Source organism: Mustelus asterias, chromosome 9 (assembly GCF_964213995.1).
Source record: "Mustelus asterias chromosome 9, sMusAst1.hap1.1, whole genome shotgun sequence".
In the NCBI taxonomy this organism is placed as follows: Eukaryota; Metazoa; Chordata; class Chondrichthyes; order Carcharhiniformes; family Triakidae; genus Mustelus; species Mustelus asterias.
In genome coordinates, this window is record NC_135809.1 from 51,564,465 (window position 1) to 51,591,221 (window position 26,757).

The 26,757-nt window shown below is 43.7% G+C and overlaps 1 protein-coding gene across 1 annotated transcript in view; it reads left to right on the forward strand.

Moving 5' to 3' along the window:
* Positions 1 to 26,757, forward strand: part of LOC144499225 (cadherin-related family member 3-like) — a 77,389-nt gene that overhangs the window by 23,783 nt on the left and 26,849 nt on the right. The window contains exons 6-10 of the mRNA XM_078221344.1: positions 10,994 to 11,008; positions 12,988 to 13,082; positions 16,385 to 16,473; positions 20,133 to 20,281; positions 25,432 to 25,581. Of these exons, the coding sequence (XP_078077470.1) occupies positions 10,994 to 11,008; positions 12,988 to 13,082; positions 16,385 to 16,473; positions 20,133 to 20,281; positions 25,432 to 25,581 (498 nt within the window). The remainder of the gene's footprint in view (positions 1 to 10,993; positions 11,009 to 12,987; positions 13,083 to 16,384; positions 16,474 to 20,132; positions 20,282 to 25,431; positions 25,582 to 26,757) is intronic.

The window sequence follows — 26,757 nt, forward strand, 5'->3', positions numbered from 1 at the left end:
AACAATTCATAGAGAAGAAAACAAGAGAGTGCAGAATATAATGTCATACCTAGGGTGTAGAGAAAGATCAACTTAATGCGAGGTAGGTCCATTCAAAAGTCTGATGGCAGCATGGAAGAAGTTGTTTTTGAGTATTGGTACGTGACCTCAGACCTTTGTATCTTTATCCCGACGGAAGGAGGTAAAAGAGAGAATGTCCAGGGTGTGTGGGGTCCTTAATTATTCTGGCTGCTTTTCCAAGGCAATTCCAAGGGCAGTGTAGACAGAGTCAATGGATGGGAGGCTGGTTTGCGTGATGGATTGGGCTACAGTCATGACCTTTTGTAGTTTCTTGCGGTCTTGGGCAGAGCAGGAGACATACCAAGCTATGATACAACCAGAAAGAATACTTTCTATGGTGCATCTGTAAAAGTTGGTGAGATTCGTAGCTGACATGCCAAATTTCATAAATCCATCGTGTTAAATATTTAATGAGAATTGAGTTTATGATATGTCAATGCTTTCAGTAATGTGCAATCTTTCCAAGTTTGTGGGGGGAAAAAAGGGCAGTCACAAGTATCGTCCATTTAAATTATTACAGTGTACTTGTGTCCAAATGTTTCAATCAATTAATTTGATGCTTATTGTTCAACATTGGTCAAGTGTCATGTTAATTAAAGTAAACCCCAATTATTTCACAAAGTGTCAGGCAGAAACAAATTTTGAATTGTGAAACATTACCTTTATTATTATAAAACTCCAGCTGTGATTATTTGAATGTCTCCATTTTTGGCCTTGGCCACTGTGCACTCTGTTGCTCATTATGATGTTAGGGAGCAACAGAATCAATTACACATGCCTGGCATCGGCTATGGCACTGGCAGCTAATGCAACCTTTATGAAAGGAAGATCATGTTTAACCAATTTATCAACATTTTCTGAGAATAAAACCAGTAAGGTAGATAAAGGGGAAATAGTAGATATCGGAAATTTGGATTTCATTGAGTCTATTAAACGCTGAGATAGACAGATTTTCTGTCGCTCGGGAAGTTGACGGATATGGGGAACGGGCAGGAAAGTAGAACGAAGGCAGAAGATCAACAATGATCGTATTGAATGGTATAATAGGGACTGTATAGTTTACTCCTACTCCTATTTCTTATGTTCATGACACACTGTGGTAGATTTTGATTTTTAATTCAAGAAGGACTGGCCGTTACATAGGCTACTCAAGTCCTTAAATTGTCTCAAAGCATCTCACAACCAATTAAATACTTTAGTGTCATCATTCTTGTAAAGTAGGAAATGCCTCAGCCAATATATGCACAGTAAACTCTGGCAAATAACAATTAGGCTATGACCAGATAATTTGTTTTTAATGATGTTCGTTGAATGTTAAGTATTTGTCCCAGGACACTGGGGAGAACCTCCTTACTGTTATAGGTAGATGACTACAGAGGCATGGCAGAAAAGAATCCTGGGCCTCTTTTGAATGGGCATTCAAAGGCGACTCAATTAAAAATTGGCTCACAGGAATGTCAATTAGTTAGGATGTCAGATGGGGTAGGAGCGAGGATGGGGATAGCAGTTGCACATAGTTCATGGTCCAAACTGGTACCATCTAGAATTTTGGTGGAGCTCTGACCAATTCTATCCTGAAATACTACAATCCAAAGAATAGAATCCTACAGTGCAGAAGGAGGCCATTCGGTTCATTGAGTCTGCACCAACAACAATCCCACCCAGGCCCTATCCCACAAACCCACATATTTACCTTGCTAATCCCTCTAACCTGGGACACTAAGGGGCAATTTAGCATGGCCAATCAACCTAACCCGCACATCTTTGGACCGTGGGAGGAAACCACGCAGACATGGGGAGAATGTGCAAACTCCACACAGACATTGACCCAAGCTGAGAATTGAACCCAGGTCCCTGGAGCTGTGAGGCAGCAGTGCTAACCACTGTGCTACCTTGCTGCTCTAAAATAACAATCGGGACCCTTTGTATGTTATACTTGTATCTCCAAAGGAGGCTTGCTGCCTGACACAGGCAGGCAGTTTAGTTGCCAAGTGATGGGTCCATGTGAAGGTAGTTGTGGGCCGTTTGCCAGGGTTAACAGGACAATAAGGGTACTGGTCCCACTTCCATTACAACCCATGGCATTCTCTTTCTCTTGACACCCTAAGCTCCAAACATGATCAAATTATTCCGAACTTGCTGTCAGTACCTGTTATTTCCAATAAAAAAGATGTGCACTAGAGCAGGCTTAAAAATGTTCTTTTAGTTCTTTGATTTCTCTGGGGAGCTTCAGCTTTGCTACATTATTACAGTCAGTAAATTCAAAAGTACTTCCATTGGTTGTAAAGCGCTTTGGAATTTCTGGAGCTTGTGAAAGGTGCTGGGTAAATAGAGGCTCTTTCTGTCACTGAGTAACTAAATACTAACACGGCTGCTGAGATTCGCAAGAGAAAATAACAAACATATAATACCAGAAAACCTTTTAAAAATTCATTTATGGGATGTGGGTATCACTGGCTAGGCCAGCTTTTATTGCCCATCCCTAATTGCCCTTGGGAAGGTGGTGGTGAGCTGCCTTCTTGAATCATTGCAGTCCATGTGGTGTAGGTACACCCATAGTGCTGTTAGGGAGGGAGTTCCAGGATCTTGATCCAGAAACATAGATTTAATCCAAGTCAGGATTGTGAGTGGAAATATATTACTGTTCCTTCACTGTCACTGGGTCAAACCCCCTCCTCAACAGCACTTTTGTAGTGCAGTTGTTTTGACATAATTTCATTAATACATATAATGTAGGGTAGGTAGGAGAATGGGTTTAGGGAACACAGAACATTCACATCCAGGCAGATGGTTTCGGTCACAATAGTACGAGATGAAGAGAAAGACCTGGAAAGAATAATCAAATATATATCACCTTAGCTCTGATGCAGAAGGTAGCATTCTTGCCTCTGAATCAGAAGTTTGTGTGCTTTACTCCAGGGTAGCTTGTGTTTCAAGGTTGTTTGGTATCTCACTAAGAGGTCTCGAGGCTTGTGTGGTTGAACATAAGCTGGTACCCATAACTATGTACATTTCCAAGGTACAGCCTTGCATGGACGTTCTCTCCATGCTGGTTCCTTCCAAACTACTACTACACAGAGACTACCATTATGTGGCTGGAGGATTGGGGGTAGAATATTAGATTGGATTGAGGATTGGCTGACTGACAGAAAGCAGATGGTTGGGATAAATGGGTCCTTCTCTGGCTGGCGGTAACTAATGGGGTGTCCCAGTTGTCAGTCCTCAGACCTCAACTGTTTACAATCTATATAAATGATCTGCAAGCAGGGACAGAGTGTAACATAGCAACATTTGCGGATGATACTAAAATGGCTGGGAAAGCAGGCAGCAAAGAGGATAAAAAGACTCTACAGATGGACATAGATCAGCTAGGAGAATGGTCAAAATTTGGTAGATGGAGTTTAATGTGGATAAGTGAGAGGTTATACATTTTGGCAGAAAAAATGGAAAGGCAAATTATTACCTAAATGGAAAGCAGATTCAAAATGCATTTGGGCAGAGGGATCTGGGTGTCTATGTTCATGAATCACAGAAAGTCGGTATGCAGGTGCAGCACGTAATAAAAAAGGCAAATGGGATGTTGGCATTTATTGCAAAAGGGCTGGAGTACAAAAGTAGAGAAGTGTTGTTGCAATTTATTTTATTTATTTATGAGACAACATCTGGAGTATTGTGTCCAGTTTTGGACTCCTTATTTGAGGAAGAATGTGGTGGCATTGGAGGCAGTTCAGAGGAGGTTCACCAGATTGATTCCGGGGTTGATGTATGAGGCGAGATTAACCAGTTTGGGCTTGTACTTGCTGGAGATTTGAAGGATGAGAGGGGAACTGATCAAGGTATAAAAATTTTTAAAAGGGATTGATAAAGTAAATGTAGACCAAATATTTCCTCTTATGGGGCAATCTAGAACAAGTGGTCACGGTATAGGTTGAGAGGTAGTAGATTTTAAACTGAGATGAGGAGAAACTACTTCTTGCAGAGGGTGGTGAATTTGTGGAACTCGCTGCCCCACAGTGCAGTGGAATCTGAATCGTTGAAAGGTTTCAAGAGGGAGATAGACATATTTCTAATAAAAAAGGAAAAGAGGGATATGGGGAATAGGTGGGGAGGTGGATTTGAAACCAGGGAGAGATCAGCCATGATCTGATTGAATGGTGGGGCAGGCTTGAAGGGTTGAATTTGCCTACATCTGCTCCTAATTCCTATGTTCCTATGTACATCATACCATGGTAAGAAGTTTAACAACACCAGGTTAAAGTCCAACAGGTTTATTTGGTAGCAAAAGCCACAGAAGCTTTCGGAGCTCTAAGCCCCTTCTTCAGGTGAGTGGGAATTTTGTTCACAAACAGAGCTTATAAAGACACAGACTCAATTTACATGAATAATGGTTGGAATGCGAATACTTACAACTAATCAAGTCTTTAAGAAACGAAACAATGTGAGTGGAGAGAGCATCAAGACAGGCTAAAAAGATGTGTATTGTCTCCAGACAAGACAGCCAGTGAAACTCTGCAGGTCCACGCAACTGTGGGAGTTACAAATAGTGTGACATGAACCCAATATCCCGGTTGAGGCCGTCCTCGTGTGTGCAGAACTTGGCTATCAGTTTCTGCTCAGCGACTCTGCGCTGTCGTGTGTCGCGAAGGCCGCCTTGGAGAACACTTACCCGAATATCAGAGGCCGAATGCCCGTGACCGCTGAAGTGCTCCCCAACAGGAAGAGAACAGTCTTGCCTGGTGATTGTCGAGCGGTGTTCATTCATCCGTTGTCGCAGCGTCTGTGTAGTTTCCCCAATGTACCATGCCTCGGGACATCCTTTCCTGCAGCGTATCAGGTAGACAACGTTGGCCGAATTGCAAGAGTATGTACCATGTACCTGGTGGATGGTGTTCTCACGTGAGATGATGGCATCTGTGTCGATGATCCGGCACGTCTTGCAGAGGTTGCTGTGGCAGGGTTGTGTGGTGTCATGGTCACTGTTCTCCTGAAGGCTGGGTAGTTTGCTGCGGACAATGGTCTGTTTGAGGTTGTGCGGTTGTTTGAAGGCAAGAAGTGGGGGTGTGGGGATGGCCTTGGCGAGATGTTCGTCTTCATCAATGACATGTTGAAGGCTCCGGAGGAGATGCCGTAGCTTCTCCGCTCTGGGGAAGTACTGGACAACGAAGGGTACTCTGTCGACTGTGTCCTGTGTTTGTCTTCTGAGGAGGTCATACCATGGGCAGTACTATTCTCCAGTCCCACATAAACCCTTACTAACTCCTTATACTAATGCTTATTGTCCCATTGTAGTCTTGAGGGAATCAAGCACTGGTGGACTAATGAGACATTAAGTAGACGTCGCATGTAATCTCCAAGGTAAATGTAAAAAAGATCTTATGACATTTTTTGAAGAAAAGTCGGGAACTTCTCCCCAGTCCTGGTAACCTTTCTTCCCGAACCATCGTAATTAAAAGCAGATTATTTATATTGTCATGCACAAATTTGTACAAATATGTTTTCTATATTATAGTTTTGGGATGCCCTAAGATCATGAAAGGTGCTATATAAAGGCAAGTCTTTCTTTCTTTCACTCTACTCTGGATGGTGCAGGTTTGAAGGGCAAATGTCTTTTTGCTGAGGGCTTGGTCTTAAAACAGAGGTCAACAAAATAAGTAACTCTCAGTTCTGTATAGCTCCTGTGTAATTGGATTGATTACTGGCCAGAATGTCAGTGGATACTTGGTTTTGGTGTCAGAAAATTGTTCTCCCATCATCTGATGAAGGAGGACCAGTTCTTGCAGTTTTAAACATAGCACCAGGATGGAGCAGATATCTGCCACCAGTTAATCATGGAGAGATCTCACTTTGTAATCTTGAGGATCATGTCAATCTAATTTCAAGTCTTTTGTCTTTACAATAAAGATATTTCAAATCTTCACAGCCGATGACAATTTTAGGAATGTGTAATTAATCGACTTATGTTAGTGTCTGTCATTGCTGGAAACCAGGGCTTGGATTGTCCAATCTTGTTCATCCTGCCATTGCTACCAGCGAGAATGGAGAATTTGGCGCTCAGCCAAAACTCCATTCACTACCGTGAGACCGGAGAATCCCGGTCGCAGGTGAGGTCAGAGAATTCCAGCACAAAGTTGAAGCAGAGTACTCAAAACATAAACCACATCTACTGATCATCAAGTTTTTTTTAGCTGCCTCTAAGGGTAGGTGAAATTAGCTTATAAGGGGCCTCAACTTTATCTTGCAGCACCCAGCCTTGTGTAGGATTGAGGTGCTTACTAGGATCACAGAAAAGGGGAGGGCACTGATATTGTAGCCCTATAGAAATATCTGTGGGATATTTTGGAACTCTCCCATTTTCCATACTATTGGTCTACCCTGGTAGGATCTTTTGGAGAGTAACTCTCAAAAGAAATTTCAGAGCTGTAGTCGAGACAGCCCCTCGTGCCTGCTCTACCATTCAATAAGATCATAGATGATCTGATCTTGGCCTCAATGCCACTTTCTTCATAACCCTTAACTTCTCTACAGTTCAAAAATCTGTCCAACTCAGCCTTGAATATGTTCAATAATCCAGCCTTCACATTTCTTTGGAATAGAAAAGAAATTTGTCCTCACCGTGATTTTAAACAGGAGAACCTTTATTCGGAAACAATGCCTTAGAGTTCCAGATTCCCCATCAGGGGAAAAATCCTCTCAGCATTTACCCTGTTTCAATAAGATCACCTGTCATTTCTCTCCAATGTCTATAAGGTCAACATGCTCAACCTTTCCTCATAAGGTAACTTCTTCATCCCAGGAACCCATCTAGTGTACCTTCTCCAATGAAAATATATCTCTCCTTAAATGAGACCTAAACTGTAGGCAACACCCTCGGTGTGGTCTCACCAATACCCTCTACAGTGGTAATGAGATTTCCATATTTTATACTCCATCCCCTTGCAACAAAGGACACAATTCCATTTGCCTTCCTAATTACCTACATGCGGTATTCCATGTACATGGACACATTGATCTATCTGTATTGCTGAATTCTGTAGTCTCGCTATTTGGAATAATACTTTGCTTTCAATTCTTTCTACCAGAGTAGATAAACTCACATTTTCCCACATTATACTCAGTTTGTCAAGTTTTTGGCACTCACTTAACCGATCTAGTCCTTGCAGATTATTTGTGTCCTCCTCACAACCTGCTTTCTTGCTTATCTTCAAATCAGCAGCAAATTTGGCTACAACACACACTGCTCTTTCATCCAAACCATTCACATAGATTGTAGAATGATCCCTGCAGCATCCCACAGTTGCAATTTGCCAACCTGATAATTACCCATTTATCCTAATTCTCTGTTTCCTTTTGGTTAGCTAATCCTTCATCCATGTTAATTTATTACCTTCAAAACCATCTCTTAAGTAGCACCTTATCAAATGCATTTTTTCACTTTATCCACCCTGTTTGTTACATCTTCAAAGAATTTTGTTAAACTTGTCAAATGCTATTTCCCTTTCATAAAACCACATCAAATTTACTTGGTTATATTATGATTTTCTAAATGTTCTGATACTACTCCCTGAATAATAGATTCCAGCATTTTCTCAATGACAGATTTTAAGCTAATTGGCCTATAGTTTCCTGCTTTGTCACTCTACTTTCTTAATTAAGTGAATTTATACATTTGCAGTTTTCCAATCCAGTTGGATCCAGTATTTCTGCAGTTACTCCTTTTTAAGACCAGACCTGCAGGCCATCAGATCCAGGGCACTGTCAGCCTTTAGTCCAATTTCTTTGCTGAGTAAATTTTCTCTTGTGATAATGATTGTTTTAAGTTCCTCTCTCCCTTCGATCTCTGATTATCTACCTTTATTGAGATGCTTTTAGTGTCTTTTACAGTGAAAACCGATACAAATTATCTGTTCAAAATGTCTGCCATTTACTAATTTTCCATTATTAATCCCCCGTAGTCTCATCATTCACTTTAGCTACTCTCTTCCTGTTTATATACTTATTTAGTAGAAGCTCTTACTGTCTGTCATTATATTTCTAGCTAGTTCACTTTCAATCTATTTCTCCCTCTTTTTTAAAATCATCCTGGTTTCTAAAATCTTCCCAATCCCAATCTTACCACAAATCTTTGCAATATTATATGCCTTTTCTTTCACTTTGATACCATCCTTAACTTCCTTAGTTAACCATGTAAGTTCATTCTTCTCATAGAAGTTTTCTCTCTTAATGGAATTTACCTTTGCTCAGAACTGTGAAATAGCCCCTTCAGTGTATGTCACTGCTTATCTATTGTCTTACCTTCAAATGCATCTTTTCAAAGCACTTAAGCAATTCTGTCTTCAAACATTGATAATTGCCTTTTCTTAAAGGCATTAGTTTCAGACTGAGGTTCCTCAGCCTCAAATTGAATGATCCCTCAGCCCTAGGAAAATCTTGGCTCTGAAATAATTTATTAATCCAGTCTCATTATACACTACCAGATCTAAAATAACCTGTTTCCTGGTTATTTCCGTATTATATTGTTTTAAGTAACTGCAGCGAATACTCTATGAAATAGACCTCAAGGCTCCCTTTGCCAATTTGATTTGCTCAATCTGTTTGAAGATTAAAGATGTCCATTAATATCTTTTTCTAAACGCCCACTATTTCCTGATTTATTATTTGTCTTGCGAGCTGATACTTGGGGGTGGGTGTTTACAGACTGCTCCCATCAATAACCTATTCCCCTTGCTATTTCTTATTTCCACCTGGTCTGATTTTACATCTTGATCTTCCCAACCAAGATATCTCATTACTTCACTGATCTCATAGTTTATTAATTGAGCTATCCCACCTCTTTTTCTTTTCTGCCTAAGCTTTCACAATGCCAAATACTCCATAATATTCAGTTCCTTGGTCACCTTGCAACCACTTCTCTGTAATGACCATCAGACCATATTCATTCATTTTTATTGGTATCTTTGATTCATCTATCCTGTTATGAATGCCCCTTGTCATTTTAAAATCATATTTCAACCCTATTTGTTGGTGCATCCCTAAGTTTTTAAACTCTGTCCCTTCCTGTCACATTCTGGTTATTATTACCCATTTTGCTATCCTGCACTATTGCCTTTCCCTTCCTTTAACTTTCTAAACTTCCCCTTATCGGAACCTTCATCCCACCACACATCCCCCTAACTATTTCAGTGAATGCCATATTTATTCAATTCAACAGTATACTGGTCCCATTATAGCTCAAGCAAATCCTGTAGACCATGACAACGGGATCCTTCCCTTCCCATTCCCAATTCCCCCCTCTGTCCAGAGAAGATTCCTTAAGCTTGGCATAGGCAGGCAACACCGTCTTCAGGACTCAAGCTGACAGCTGAGTTTCTGTGCTGGTATTTCTACTGTCCCCTACCACATTCTCCTCATATCTGCATGGGTTTCCTCTTGGTGCTCCGGGTTCCTTCTACAGTCCCAAGATCTGTAGGCTAGCTAGGGGAATTAGCCATGGTAAATGTGTGGGCTTACAGGGGTAGGATGGGGAGAAGGCCCGGGTAAGATACTTTGTAAGAGAATGAGTGCAGACTCAGCGGGCCGAATGGCCTCTTCTTACTCCCCCAATTTGAGTGGCCCCCTGTACCATGGTGCTGTGGTCAGTTTGTTCAACTTCCCTGTACTTGTACCTGTTAGACAATTGCAAAAAATGAGGCTCCTCCAATGCTTCACTCTAGATCCCATAACTGCCTTACCCATAGCCACATCCTCCTGACCCTAACTACAGATCCAATCTGTACTTAACTTAAGGTGTGTGACTACTGCTTGGAACAAAGTATCTGGGTAACTTTCTCCAATATCACAGTGTCTGAAGCTCAGTCTCCAGATCATCAACTCTGAGCCATTGTTCCTGTGAACTACAAACAGTTACTGCAGGCAAGCATCAGGTTGGTTTCCACCAGCATCTACTATGCTACTACTGCAACATGTCACCCGCTCTACCCTCTCTGTTGTATTTTGTTCAGCTACTTAGATTCTCAACTTTTGAAATAGTCTCAATTATCTATTAGTAATTTTTAATCTAGGTCATAATCTTATTTCATTTATTATATTTAGGTTGTTATTTGTAACTTAGCCCACAACCCTATTTAACCCTCTTTGTTTGTGTATCAATCAGAACCTCTTAGTCCCACCTCACCACATTCCCACACTCACAAACAAAAATAGAAAATGCTGGAAAATCTCAGCAGGTCTGAGCAGCACGGTGATACAATGGTTAGTGCTGCTGCCTCACAGTGCCAGTGACCTGGGTTCAATTCCTGCCTTGGGGTGACTGTCATTGTGGAGTTTGTACGTTCTCCTCATGTCTGCATGGGTTTCCTCTTGGTGTTCCGGTTTCCTTCCACAGTCCCAAGATCTGTAGGCTAGGGGGATTAGCCATGGTAAATGTGTGGATTGACAGGGATAGGGCAGGGAGGGAGCCTGGGTAAGATACTCTGTAAGAGAATCAGTGCAGACTCAGGGGGCCGAATGGCCTCTTCTGAACCGTAGGGATTTAATGGTTGCATGACAGCATCTGTGGAGAGGGAACATAACTAACATTTCGAGTCTGGATGACCAATCAGCTCTGACAAAGGCTCATCCAGACTCAAAATGTTACCTCTATTCTGTCTCCACAGATGCTGTGGAGATGCCGGCGTTAGACTGGTAAACACAGTAAGAAGTTTAACAACACCAGGTTAAAGTCCAACAGGTTTATTTGGTAGCAAAAGCCACACAAGCTTTCGGAGCCTTAAGCCCCTTCTTCAGGTGAAGGGGCTTAAGGCTCTGAAAGCTTGTGTGGCTTTTGCTACCAAATAAACCTGTTGGACTTTAACCTGGTGTTGTTAAACTTCTTACTGTGTCCACAGATGCTGCCAGACCTGCTGAGATTTTCCAACATTTTCTAATTTTGTTTCAGATTCCAGCATCCGCAGTAAGTAGCTTTCACTTACACTCACAAAATTGCCTTGCGCACAAGTAAAGTTGCTCTGTGCTAATCCTCTTATTATCAATTCACTTCCTGTTTTAAATTTCCTGCTGAACTTAAACCAAAGCCCTAGTTGAGTGGAAAACAAATAAATACTCACCAGCCACTTACCTGCTTTCCTTTGGTATCACACTGATTGTTTTCCCACTTTTATTTTTGAACTCTTGATTCAAAAGCAGTCCATCCACTCCTGCTGCTGTTCCCAACCTCCTAGGTCCAAGCCTCAAGCTTTGTCAAAGTGCCCCTTTGCTGTTTGTTTTTTCACATTTGCTACTGTTCCCAACAGAATCTTACCAAAAAATGACATTGTTGTTTCAGGTGAGAAAACCACTGTGTTGTTCTCCAGAGAAACATATTGGTTTTCTCTCCAGATCTTATGACACTCTTCCAAAAGATATCAAGGTGTTTCACGCCGTCAACTCACTGGCAAAATCCAGCTGCATTGAGATCAGGACGTTATGTTTAAAGAGTGCCCCGATCATAAACTGAGTAAACCTCTTCCCCCTTAACCCAGCACAGAGGTCTCAGGGGCTCCCCTCTCCACCCCCAGTTGGTGTTGGCACTTCTCTCCCACACTCCCCCAATTGGAGTCAGCACCTTTCTCCCCCATCCCAAATCATCAGCTGCACCCACCCCATCCCCCACCACCGCCACCATACCCACCCCCGCACCCCCCAAAAGGCCATTGCTGGAATCCCCTGCTCTTCGATCCATTCCTGGCCACAACCAAATCTAAATGAATCCCCCCCACCCCGCCTCATGAGGCTCCCACTGGAGTCCATCCCTTGACACAAGTTGGCACTGCCAGGTTGGGGTTGACATAGTGCTAACCTGGCAGTGCCAACTATATCAAAGGGTCTCCATGGCGACATATACGTATAGCCTCCGGGGAGACCCCCATGACAGGTTCATGTCTGGGTGTACCTATCGTAAACTGTGCCGGTGTGACGTCACGTCAGCGCAGTGTCATTATACAGGTGGGGGTGTCGATATATGGCAAGAGTGTGGGTTAATAAGATTCAAATTTATTGAAATGCATGTAAAGCATAACGGAAGTGCACCCAATGAAGTCAGGCAAGTGATGGAGAAGATCCAAAATCGCGACATTGTCGACGAGAGCTTGAGCCCCCGCCAGCATTCACACAGACGGTGAGCATGTGCTCAAAATTGCCCACTGTCTGTACAGCGGAGTGATTTACTATCTTGGCATTTCCTTGCTCTCTGGAGTACTTTTCTTGTTCAAACATTTAAATAATTCCCTCTTACATGTCTTGATGAACTTAACTGAAATAGCCACTTATGGTAAAACATTCCATATATTAATGATGTTTTAGCTATCCAAAGATATCTTCTACCTCTGATACCAATTCTACGTTTACAAGCCCTTGTTATTAATTCACCAGTGGAAGTCTTCCAATATTTAGACTTTCAAACACTGCAGTATTTTGAAAACGCCAAGAGGTTCCCCAATTATGAAAAGTCACTGTGTATTGCCACAGTATGCTACTAGTGTATGTAATCACTAGTAGCATATTGGTTTTATACAAGCTACGCTGCCGTCATTATAGACATCTAAAAAATGCACCAATCAAGTTTACAGTAAGGTGAATGGTGCACTGTCACTTCAGCTTCTCCCCCTCTCTGCCATTGAACCTGCCACCAACAAAATTAAGAGCAAATGGAATTGAAAGAATCCCGACACCTAAATTAAAAAGAACACAAGTTAGACTGTTAGAAGGAAACATTAGACACTAAGATCCAGATGACATCAATTGTTATCTACTCTCTTACAACATTTCAGCTTCAGCATTACTTTGTTGAATGTTGTTTTTTCGTTAATAAGGAGCATTATTCTAACAGGTTCATGAATAATTGTATCTAGAATATCACATCAATATGCTCATTTATTTTGTGTTACTTCACAGCTGTATATATTGACTTTTTGGAGAATTTAGCAGTTGGTGAAATGATATACAAAGTTCAAGCAACTGATCCTGATAAGGATGACAACACTCTCTTTGTAAGTAACTTCTGAAATAGATGAACACGTATTCTAACAAATGCAGAGGGCACTCTGTAAAGTATACTTCTGCATGCTGTGCTAATTCAATGTTATTACAATTACACAGCTCTTCTTTGGAGCTCCTTCCTGCCTGGTTGATGCTCTGTAATCGTAAAGCTAAACATGAAAACGTATGGGTTACAAAGAGTAAGCCATTCAGTCCATCAAGCCTGATCCACCATTCAGTAAGATCATGGCCGATCTGATTGTGGTCTCAAACTGACATTCCTTAACCCTGGTAGCCTTTGGCTCCCTTGTTAGTCAAGAATCTCTTTACCTCTGCCTTAAAAATATCCATTGACTTTTTCTCCATTGCACTCTGGGAAAGGGAGTTCCAAAAATTCATGATCCTCAGAAAAAGTTCTCATCTCCATCTTAAATGGGTGATCTCTTGTTTTGTCCCCTAGTTCTAGTCTTCCCCACATCCATCCTGTCAAATCCCCTCAGGATTTTTATGTGGTTCAATCTGATCATCTCTCATTCTTCTATCCAATGGATACAGGCCCAACCCGTCCAATCTTTCCTCGCAAGATAACACCCCAATCTCAGGCATCAGTCTGAACCTTCTCTGAACTGCTTCTAACAAATTTATATCCTTTCTTAAATAAGGAGACCACGAAAGAAAAAATGAAAATGATGTATTTTCATGAGAAGCTCCCATTTCACTGAGGAGGCTTCAGGCCAATCTACATCCAACAACTGCTCTGAAAACTCTGCTCACATTATGACAGCTGTGAGAAAATCCACCTCAGCAGCTTATAGAATCCATAACATTCTAAAAAAATAAGTCAATTCACCCTATCTCGCAATGTTAATATAACCTTTAAAAAAAATCCAGGCTCCAGATTCATATCTTTGCCAAAAACTAATCAGTCCTCCCCCAAGCTATACCCTATCCGCGCATGAAATTTTATTGAAATTCATCCATTAGTTCTGTGATATATTGCATTCAGACAAAGAGACTAACAAATGGGGGTGAAAACCTAGCTTAAAATAGCAACCTGCATTTTTTTCTTTCCTTTTTTGAAAGGTGGGTCTCATTTTGGTGTATTGATGCACCAGTGTCTGCAGGATTACCACACCCATGTGACAATCTTTTCACCTCCAAGCTTACATTGCAACTGGCAGTGGAGTGTGGGGAAAAGGGCATCACATTCAGAGTTGACCTTGCCCTCATCAAGATTTTTCACATGCTCCTTTTCCTAATCGGGATTACTGGATAATGAAGGGAAGGAACCCACTTCGCAGACTAGCAAACTGTGGCTAATTGTATCACTGTAAATCATAGAATCCTACAGTGCAGAAGGAGGCCATTCGGCCCATTGAGTCTGTACTACTGACCACAATCCCACCCAGGCCCTATCCCCGCAACCCCATGCATTTAACCTAGCTAGTCCCCCTGACACGAAGGGGCAATTTAGCATGGCCAATCCACCTAACCCGCACATCTTTGGACTGTGGGAGGAAACCGGAGCACCCGGAGGAAAGCCACGCAGACACGGGGAGAATGTGCAAGCTCCACACAGACAGTGACCCAAGCCGGGAATCGAAGCCGGGTCCCTGGTGCTGTGAGGCAGCAGTGCTAACCACTGTGCCACCGTGCCGGCCTAAACCAGTCAAGATCAGCCAATTCAGCACAAAGCCTGTATTCTCTCCCATGTCTCTGAGATTCGGGACCACACTGCGAAGTGCTTTTGCCTGCTGGGGTACAGGAGAGTTCCATGATAAAATGTTTATCAAAACAAATCATTAAACATCCAGCCAATCTCAAAGGCAGAAGTTCACACCAAAATAAGCTTTACTGGATACTTGGTGAAAATTTCAGCAAAGCCCAGTGTTTTCCAACAACTATTCTGTAGGAACCAGTTGCCAATAGTAACTTCCTATTTCCAATTTAAGGATTTTTTGAGGTCATATTACTATTTAGTTTTACTTGACTTAAAAGAAAGATGAAATGCAAAATATACCCGATAACAAGTGAAAATGTTTAAAGTATTACCTTTCTATTTTTCTGAAATAAAAGATGGGTATCTGTTGCAAATTCAATTTTTTTTGCACATTTTCAAATTTAAAATGTTATCTTGCGATGTGTAAATCCAGTAACTGAAGTATTGGAACAGCCAATAACTTGCATAGACAGATAGCAACGGCCATAAGAAAGTAATATAATTGTAACGCAATAAACACAACATAGCTCAGAAAATGATCTATTTCTAAATTATGCCATTACATGGTGGTATTCTGCACTTTGAGAGGCTTGTGGTTTGCTGGTCCTTAACTAATCTTTAGGAAAGTGCTTCCCAACCAATGTGCCTCAGCACACTGATGTGTGAAGACCTCCCCAAGTGTGCCGTGAAAAAAGATTTAAACTGATTTAAAATTCATGTAATTAAACTAGAACTAACCTTCGTCTTCAGCTTTGTGGTTGGCATCTCCAAGATCCGACTGACCTCAGGCCTCCCACGCAAGGACCTGCTGGGAGAGAGCGGCACGTGTGTGGTTTAGATGTTTTATATTGGTCAGGCCCATGCAAGGGGCCATTGGGACTTGGAGCTGAAGACAAAGGTCCCTTGTGCCTGCACAAAAAGGGAAAACAGAAAAAGGGGGCAAAAACCCTGGGAGAAGCAAGAGAGCTGGTGTCCTGTTGCCGTGTTTGTGAACAGAACTCCCACTCACCTGATGAAGGAGCAGCGCTCTGAAAGCTTGTGGCTTGTGCTACCAAATAAACCTGTTGGACTTTAATCTGGTGTTGTGAGACTTCTCACAGAAGCAAGAGAGGGACAGGGAGATTTTTTTTTTGAAACAGGCAAGAGGACAGGGAGAAACTAAAAACAAAGTTCCCAGCAATGGAAGAAGACAGAAAAAGTAGGAGGTATGCCTCATTTTATTAATAGTATAAAGGTGTGCCAGGACATATAAAAGGTTGGGAAGCATTGCTCTGGGATTCCTCTCTGAAGTGTTTCGAATAGCTCATCACATTCTTCAGGCTGTCTCAATGCCCAATTTCACTAAACATTTGGGTTCCTTCACTGTTGGGGCCCAGTTAGTGGCTCCTACTTGTTCCCATCAGGGATATAGGCTACTTCCGTGGCCATTGCATTGCAAAGCCAGAGTCCCTGCTAAGTGTGAGTGTGTATAAGAGTGAGTTTAAATCAGAGTAGGAGAAAATTCAAACATAATCTCTTTCCATTTTTAGAAAACAAATGTTGATCAAACTGTTGCATTTCAGAAGGTAACTAAATGCTTTGGCTTTATTTCAGTATTCAGCGAACTCCTCCATGGTTACTATGATTTCCAATGGGGCAATTCTTGCAGCAAAATCATTTGATTATGAGAAAGATTTACACAGGTAACAATTATTTTCCTTTCCCTTTCAAAATTATCTTTTTTGTTCATTCATTTACCATTTAATATATGGATTACTGATTTATATATATTTTTAACAGCTTCATTGTATTGGTGACAGTAAAGGATGCAACAGGTCATAGCATCTCTGGGATTGTGGTGGTTAATTTAATTAATGTGAATGACAATTGGCCTGTCTTTAAGCAGTAAGTACATAAATATTATTTTTTCCTTCGCTCTCAGGTGAATGCTCAGTGAAAACCTTTCATCAATGTCACAATGTAACCAACGGTAACATGCTGTGAGGGTCAGCTGACCCAGTAGACAATGTAACCAATGGCAAAATGATGTGATGGTCAGCTGACCTGGTATAAATAGAAAGCAGATGGGGATTGTGGGAGCTTGTGTGGCCCAGGGTATGGCCCTGAACTGCTGGTGTAATGAAGTTTCTTTATTAAACATTTTTCTTTCATTTACTTTCTGAAGTTAGTTCTTTTATTGCTTGTGACTGAAAATCCTTACTGCTAGATGAACAGTCAAGGCACATGCAGCTGTAAGAAAAAGGGCTATGAAAATAAGGTTAAAAGTTTTGACCCTATTCCATAATAAAACAATATGCGCAGGAGGCAGTCCAGAGAAGGTTCACTAGGTTGATTCTGGATATGGGTGGATTTTCTTGAGGAGAGGTTGAGTAAGTTGGGCCTGTGTGCGTTGGAATTTAGAAGAATGAGAGGCAACTTTATTGAGAAATATAGAATTCTCTGGGGGCTTGACATGATAGATGCTGGGAGGTTGTTTCTCCTTGTGGGACAGTCTAGGACCAGAGGACATAATCTCAGAGCAAGAGGTCACCCACTTAAAATGAGGAGGAATTTCTTCTCTGAGGCTAGTGAATCTGTGGAATTCTTTACAGCAGAGGTCTGTAGAGCCTGAGTTGTTAAGTGTGTCCATGGCTGAGATAGACAGATTTTTAATCAGTAAGGGAATCAAGGGTTATGGGGAAAGGCAGGAAAGTGGAGTCGAGGATTATCATTTCAGATCAATCATGATTTCGTTGAATGGCGGAGCAGACTGAATGGGCTGAATGGCCTACTTCTGCTCCTATGTTTTATAGCTACATTTCAATTAGTGACTGTTAACTAATCCTGATGGATAAGTTCTGATGAAGAGAGGCACTTAAGAACATTAACTTTTCTTTCCCCTTTAAATTGATGAGAAGTATATTTCCATGCATTGCTATTTTTATTTCAGATTGCTTTCATTTAAAAAAGTATTCTTTCTCGGGATGTTGGCATTGCTGGTAAGGTCGACATTTTATTGCTCAATCCTAGTTACCCTGGAGGTGGCGACGCTCTTCTTCCTGGACTCCTGGTAACAGATTTGATGTATCTGGATGGCTTGCTAAACCACTTCAGAGCACACTTAAGGGTAAACCATACTGGATGAAATTAGGAAGGACAATATGTTCTCTTCCCTCATGGACTGTAATCAATCACTTGACTCTGAGGGCTTCATGGTCATTTTTATTGATGCCAGCTTTTGATTTCCAAATTTAAAAAAAATATACACCTTAATGGGATTTAAGCTCGTGCTCTGACTGATTCATCCTGTAGCAGAACCCCCCACCACACTATCATACCTGATTTACAACTTATCCTTTGATTATGAAAATTTACTTGAGAAAGTGTATGGGATTCATCTTTACCTTGATTTTTGGTTACAATTTCAGACAAATGGATTCACTGGTTTTGCTGTTGTTATAATTTATTAAGAAGTTTAACAACACCAGGTTAAAGTCCAACAGGTTTATTTGGTAGCAAAAGCCACACAAGCTTTCGGAGCTCTTAGCCCCTTCTTCAGGTGAGTGGGAATTCTGTTCACAAACAGGGCATATAAAGACACAAACTCAATTTACATGAATAATGGTTGGAATGCGAATACTTACAGCTAATCAAGTCTTTAAGAAACAAAACAACGTGAGTGGAGAGAGCATCAAGACAGGCTAAAAAGATGTGTATTGTCTCCAGACAAGACAGCCAGTGAAACTCTACAGGTCCAGGCAACTGTGGGGGTTACAAATAGTGTGACATGAACCCAATATCCCGGTTGAGGTCGTCCTCGTGTGTGCAGAACTTGGCTATCAGTTTCTGCTCAGCGACTCTGCGCCGTCGTGTGTCGCGAAGGCCGTCTTGGAGAACGCTTACCCGGATATCAGAGGCAGAATGCCCGTGACCGCTGAAGTGCTCCCCAACAGGAAGAGAACAGTCTTGCCTGGTGATTGTCGAGCGGTGTTCATTCATCCGTTGTCGCAGCGTCTGCGTAGTTTCCCCAATGTACCATGCCTCGGGACATCCTTTCCTGCAGCGCATCAGGTAGGCAACGTTGGCCGAGTTGCAAGAGTATGTACCGTGTACCTGGTGGATGGTGTTCTCACATGAGATGATGGCATCCGTGTCGATGATCCGGCACGTCTTGCAGAGGTTGCTGTGGCAGGGTGTGTGGTGTCGTGGTCACTGTTCTCCTGAAGGCTGGGTAGTTTGCTGCGGACAATGGTCTGTTTGAGGTTGTGTGGTTGTTTGAAGGCAAGAAGTGGGGGTGTGGGGATGGCCTTGGCGAGATGTTCATCTTCATCAATGACATGTTGAAGGCTCCAGAGGAGATGCCGTAGCTTCTCTGCTCCGGGGAAGTACTGGACGACGAAGGGTACTCTGTCCACTGTGTCCCGTGTTTGTCTTCTGAGGAGGTCGGTGCGGTTCCTCGCTGTGGCGCGCCGGAACTGCCGATCAATGAGTCAAGCGCTATATCCTGTTCTTATGAGGGCATCTTTCAGCATCTGGAGGTGTCTGTTGCGATCCTCCTCATCCGAGCAGATCCTGTGTATTCGGAGGGCTTGTCCGTAGGGGATGGCTTCTTTAATGTGTTTAGGGTGGAAGCTGGAGAAGTGGAGCATCGTGAGGTTATCCGTGGGCTTGCGGTACAGTGAGGTGCTGAGGTGACCGTCCTTAATGGAGATGCGCGTGTCCAAGAATGCAACCGATTCCGGAGAGTAGTCTATGGTGAGTCTGATGGTGGGATGGAACTTGTTGATGTCATCATATAGTTGTTTCAGTGAGTTGTTTCCAGTTTGTGAACAGAATTCCCACTCACCTGAAGAAGGGGCTTGGAGCTCCGAAAGCTCGTGTGGCTTTTGCTACCAAATAAACCTGTTGGACTTTAACCTGGTGTTGTTAAACTTCTTACTGTGTTTACCCCAGTCCAACGCCGGCATCTCCACATCGTTATAATTTATGACAGAGTAGATAGGGAGAAACTGTTCCCGCTCATAAAAGGATCAAACATGAGAGGGCACAGATTTAATGTGATTTGCAAAAGAAGCAAATGTGATGCCAGGAAAACCTTTTTTACAGTGAGTGGTTTGGGTCTGGGATGCACTGTCTGGAAGTGTGATGGAGGCAGGTTCAACTGAGGCATTCAAGGAGGCGTTGGATGATTGTTTGAATGGAAACAAAGGCAAGAGAATAGTGCTAAGTCAGAATGCTCATCTGGAGAGCTGGTGCCGACATGATGGGCCAAATGGACTCCTTCTGTGCCATAAAAACTCTATGATTCTGAATTGGTACATGATGTGCCAGCTGTTGTAATTTTTCTTGTTATCTGTTCCAGAAACAAAACAATATTTGAAATATCAGAAGAAAAGCCCCCACACTCAGTCATTGGGAAGGTCACAGCCTATGATTCTGATGATGATAGTGCATCGAGCAGTTTGATTTATGTTATGAGCCCTGCAAATCGGTACATCACTATTAACTCGGGTATGTGAAATGAAAGTCAAGCTCCTCCATTAAAACATCATCCGAACTTAGAATTTAAAATGTACCAACTATTTTGGGATTGCGCCCAGGTTCAGAAACCAAAGACCTGTACAAAGCATAAACTCCATGGGTGTGATTTACTGGGCCTGACAACGATGGGTGCAAATCCCGTAATGGCCACTAAATCTCCTGAGAGGTTAAACAGGATTTGCACCGGCAAGATTTCTTATCACGATTTTCCCGGGCTCTCCCCAATGACACAATCAGATTCACACTCAGGAAGGGCACCAACTTGATTAACGTGAATTGGAATGTATTATCATATACTTAGCGGGCTTAATGCCGCATCTTCAACCCTCATCAAATCTTCCTACCCTCCAGCCATGACGTCATGCTAGCGTTAATCACTACTGCTCTTTGAAAATGGGAACCAGGCACCATGACCTCCCCAGAGGGAGGAAGGAGATGTGTACCACTGTCTAAACTGAGCACCAGGGAGACAAAGGGGGCAGAGGCCTCTGTGCAGCTCCGGGAGCTGGGGGTTGGTGAGAGAATCATAGAATCTCACAGTGCAGAAGGATAATTATATCGATATGAATAATTACTATTCGGCCCATCGAGTCAGCACCAACCACAATCCACCCAGGCTCTATCCCCATAGCCCCATGCACTTACCCTAACTAATCCCCCTAACACTAAGGGGCAATTTAGCATGGCCAATCCACCTAAGCCGCACATCTTTGGACTGTGGGAGGAAACTGGAGCACCCGGAGGAAACCCACGCAGACACGGGAAGAATGTGCAAACTCCACACAGACGGTGACCCCAAGCCGGGAATCGGACCTGGGTCCCTGGCGCTGTGAGGCAGCAGTGCTAACCACTGTGCCACCCCTGGTCAGCTATCGGGGGGCAGATGGCTTTACTTTGCGGCTGATGTCAGTGGTCTTGAAGTTTGCAGTTTGTGCTGTGAGACTCTGTGTCTGGTACCAAGGCAGCTGTGGGACACATGGGGAAGGGAATGGAATGTGATTGGAGCCAGGCCGGATGGGCTGAGTGGATAAGACCTTGAAAGAAAAAGCAACTCTGCCCAATCTGAGGGTGGAATGGAGGTGGGATGTCAACCTAAAGATTAGCTATCCAGTCCGCTTAAATACAGAGGAATGACAGCAATGAACTCTCTGAATTATCCAGTCTGACTAAGCAGGGTGCCTGTTAACTCTGCCACTCCCTGACGGAGAAAACAATTGTGCCTTGTTACATTCCTGAGATTCAGGCTTGTGACACAAATTGGCCCTAAAGAATTAACCCTCAGCAACATCAGCTCCTCACAGTCTCAAAGTCAAGGCTAGGTGTCAGCCTCAGGTGCCAGGGCTCTCAGCTTGGTGGGGGATTAGGGGCGAGGGTCTCGGGTTCACTGAATCGTGCCTCAGTTCTATCACTGCAAACAAAATGTTCTCAATGTGGGGGCCAAACCGTCTGCCTGACATTGAGGCCCAGTGAGGATAACTGTCCAGATGGGGAGAAGTGTCATTCCACTGGGGGTAGATTTAAGAGTCTGTGGCATTAAAGTCGTGAACAACAATAACATTTAATTCAGTAACACCCCAAAATTTGACAAGTGACAATGCTCCCCAACGACTAATGCCTAAATTCACCCATGCCCACACTGTGCCGCTACAATTCCTTACACTTGCAAATCCTCCCACTATATCTAGGTGTGTCCCCAGGATGCACATCAGATGTGGCGGCTGCCTGCTGTCTTCTATACCCTGTTGCCTGAGATGCCCTTGGTGGGCGTCCTCTGGAGGATGTCGGGGGCCCCAGCCTAGTTTTGGGTGGCGCTGGTGTTGTCGCGTGACCCTGTTCAGCTCACTGTGCCTGAGTTGCATGGGTCTCAGAAAGGGGGGATTCAGATTGGCTGGTCACTGCCAGGCTCTCCTGGGTAGAAGAACCCCGGGATGTGCTTCAGAGGATCCTTCTCCCTCTGGGTGCTCGTGGGCCTCTGGGTTACTCCATGGGATGGAGGGGCACCTGGCATCCTCTGGTGCAGACACAGGCCCGCCAGTGTCTGCACCATGCAGTTGAAGCCCTCAGCCATGGCACTCTGGAATTGAGCACTGCTTTGGAGTTTCCCCACCATGGATCTTACTACTAGCCCCAGGCTTTCCATTGCAGACACCACTCTTGCAATGTTGGCCTGGGTGCCACACATTGCCGGTACCATCTGCTGCAACAAAAGGTTTTGGTACTCCTCCATTTGGCCCCGCACTCGCATGAATGACAGTGTGACACCCCTTTCTGGTACTCCCGGCTTTGCCTTTGCATCTCTAGCAGCTGAGGGATGAACATGTCCAGACGCGTGGCACGTGCCTGGGGTACAGCTGAAACCTGGGATCCGGCTGTCTGATCCCTGAGACATTCCTGCCTCCAACTAATGTGCATCAGAAGCAATACGGTGCTCACTAGATGGTGGTCCAGAAGCCTTCCTGCTACCGAGGTGTGTGTCTCTGCACTGGTGGATGGTTTGAGTGGTAGCCATGACACCTCTTCAGTGTCCTCCTCTGAGATGTCCTCCGATGTTGATTTGAGGATGGATGGTGGGACCCTGCTGGTGGACAGGCCAGGCTGTTTGGATGATGTTCCTGAAAGGATAGGGCCGTGGTATTAATACATGGCCAGGACAATGATCCGGGCCTTGCCAGGTGGCAGCATGTGGGGGTCAAGGTGGCATTCCAAGATGGCAATGTGGAGTGCAGAGAGGAAACCCTGACAGAATGGAGTAGGTCATTCATCTTCTTGTGGCATTACCCTCTTGGCAGCGTAAATCCCCTTATGGCCTCTGTGCTGCACAGAATGCCAGAAATTCATTTTAGTAAGCTCGCCAGCTCTTGTTTTCCCACCCTTTGGGCACTTAGTTTATTTTTCGGAAAATTGCGCCCATAATGTTTGGGCATGTATTCATTAATCATAGGGGACAGGAAAGTATATCATTCATGCCGGATTCATTTTTTAAAATCCCACCAAAGAATCTGTATGAATAAGACTGGTAAACAAGCAAAATAATGTGAGGGGCAATTTTTTCACAGAGGGTGGTGAGTGTCTGGAACGAGCTGCCAGAGGCAGTGGTCGAGGCGGGTAAAAGTTTGTCTTTTAAAAAGCATTTAGACAGTTACATGAGTAAGATGGTATAGAGGGATATGGGCCAAATGTGGGCAATTGGGACTAGCTTAGTGGTAAAAACTTGGCGGCACAGACAAGTTGGGCTATAGGGCCTGTTTCCATGCTGTAAACCTCTCTGACAATTAGCATTTGGAGATTTAAGCACATTTTACAATGTAAGATCTGTGGAATAAATGGGGCCACATGACTCAGAAAAAGGTTTTTACAAACTTTATGATGTTTTGCATGAGTATCAGTAAAATATTAGAAGGCTCACTATTTTTTCTGTTGTAGGTTAATAAATGACAAATTCTATTAAGATGTTCACATAATTCCAAATACGACACAACAGATTGGCAAAGGAAAAAGAAACAATTGGGCTGTCAGAAGAATCACATATATAATATGCGACACAGAAATAGGCTCTTTGACCCAGTTTTTCCTTTCTTTCTGCGCTGGTGTTTATTCTCTGTTTCGATTCCATTTGTCTCATCTCAGCCTTTCAGCACACAGGAAGTCCTCCCTGCACAATGCCATTTTGTGTTAACGTCACTCTCTAATTAGAACCCTGCTTTCTCATCGTCCTGCTGCAGTTTCATGTTGATGTTACCGTGTGTCTGGATTTTCCCATGTTAAACCATGTGTTGAGCCTGTGAGAACTGGGCAAGATGGGCAGGCAATCTTGCGAGGGGGTTATGAGCCTCAGACAAACTGGGCAGAATTCTCTGCTCTGGGACAAGTCCCATGGTGGGGGCAGGAATGGAGAGTATTTCCCACGGCAGTCGACAGGAAACCACGCCATATCTTTTGGTGCTGACCTCCTTAATTAAGCACCCAGGGGTTTTGCACTTGTATTCCATGGCAAGACGGGCATGTTGGTATGAGTTCTGCCATCATATTTGGGTGCCATATTGAAAAAGCACCCAAAATCACCAACCCAATGTTGAAGAAAGAAGATGGACCTTCTGAGAAAGAAGATGGACCTCCAGGAACACTAAGGCTGGAACATGGACCTCCTCGATGACAATGAATCTGAGAGACCCACTGTATACGCTCCCCCCATGCACTGCTGTGAAATTCTGGGGTCTATGGTTGCTGGCGGCCTCCATCCTGAACTGCAGAAGTGGCCCCAGGCATTCTTCAGGAGAGTCCTGACTTCTGCATGCTGGACCGCATAGTTGTTGCAGTGAATCGGGAGTGTGGGTTTGGGGGGTGGGAGATTCTGTTTGGGCCTTTATTTGCATCCTATTAATGGGATGCAAATCCATTTCCTGCCAGCCTCTAGCGAGTTTTCTGATCTGTCATGGCGGGCATCAGTGGAAATTCACACCAGCGTAAAACTAATTTTTGGAATCGTGACTCATTCTCCTCCCGCGCCTACCATTGAATCCACCAGCAGGGCCAAGGGAGAATTCCACCCTTTGTTCCACACAATGTTGTGTTTTCCAGGAATCAATTAACAGCATTAAGCAAGGATTTATATTCCTTTCCTTACTCATGTACCCATCTGCTTTCCTTTTGAAAGCATCTTTGTTTTATCCACTTCCTGTAAAAGCAAGTTGCATATTTTAACCACTCTGGAAAAAAAATCCTTCCTTATTTTCTTATTGGATTCTTCAGTAGCTATCTTATATTTATGCTCCCAACTCGTGGAAACATTCTCATTGCCTTTACAATGAAGAATGGATTGGATAGGGTCAAGACCTCTATCAGGTCTCCTCGAAGCCTTCACTTTTTCCAAACAGAAGCTCCAAGCTGTTCAATCTTTGATGGCTGTAATCTCCACAGGTCGGGAACCATCTTTGTACGAAGATAAGAATTAGGAACAGGAATAGGCAATTCAGTCCCTCGAGCCTGCTCTGCCATTCAATATGATCATGGCTGATCTAATCACAGCCTCAACTCCACTTTCCTGCCGTTCTCCATAACACTGCAACCCATTACTAATTAAAAATCTGTCCACCTCCTCCTCAAATTTATTCAATGGGCAGAATTTTACCGGCTCGCCCTGTGCATCAATGGACAGAGCAAGTCGGTAAAATCGTGTGAGAGCCGAGGAGTCGGCATGATCCTAAATTCTCGGCTCTCACAATTTTACGAGAGCCAGATTTCCGGCGAGGTCATCCTCTTGGTGGAAATGGGTGAGAGGCTGAATAATTTATTTAAATATATTTAAATTTGAATTTACATGTGTTTAGTGAGCTCTTCGCTCAATCGTCCAGGCACACTTGCCTTTATGGCCTCATCAGAGAGGTTCTCTCCGGCGAGGAAAACACCTGTTCCCCACGAACAGGGAACAGTCCTGTTGACCTCACTAGGCCATTGAGACCCCCAGGAGAAGACAAGAGCAAGGAAGGTGCCCCTTGGGTAGTGCCAGCCTGACAGTGCTACCATGGTACCTTGGCACTGCCAGCCTGGCACCTGGGCAATGCCCACTGGGCACCTTGGCACTGCCAGACTAGGCAGCCAGGGGGCGGGGCTTATGGGGATGGAGGTTATAGGGTGCGGCCTGAATGGGGTGGGGTCTGAAGGGGTAGCCCGATGGGGGAAGAGTGGGTCTGCTGCCACTCTGCAACGTGATTCGGGGAGGCAGGGGGGCCCACTGCCATGTGTGGTTAGATATGCTGGTTAGGTGCATTGGCCATGCTAAATTCTCCCTCAGTGTACCCAAACAGGCACCGGAGTGTGGTGACTCGGGAATTTTCACAGTAACTTCATTGCAGTGTTAATGTAAGCCTACTTGTGACACAAATAAATAAACTTAAATCTTAAACTTAGCAGCAGGGGTCTGTCATCTTTCTCTCTCTCTCTCTGTCAGACCCCTGCTTTTGGAATTGCAAATATGCAACTTCAGTGGTCTGCACATGCGCAATAACTCCCTCTCCTGGCAGGCTGGTGAATTAAGCCCAGCCCACTGTCTGCAGCAGCTAGAAACAGTCTAGCCCATATTTTCAAAGACAAAGTGCATAAGATTGAGTGTGAAAACTCACCCAAACAGGAATCAGGAGGTCTCCCATTTTCTCTCAGTTAGAATCAATCTTGTAAAATTCCGCCCAATATCCCAGTATCCACTGCACTCTGGAGTAGTGAATTCCCCAGATTCATGACACTTTGAGAGAAGTAGGCTGGGATTCTTCCAAAAAAATTCTAAGAGCCGAATTCGCGTAAAAACGGGAGTAACTCCTGTTGGTTGTTGCCTCAGGGAGATTCATGCTAAAACCCAGGGAGCGGGGCTTTTTCCCGCTGGAGAGACTGGCAGCATAGTGCTGAGCGGGCCACTGCGCATGCGCTGATCTGTCATGGAGGAGATTAGCGCA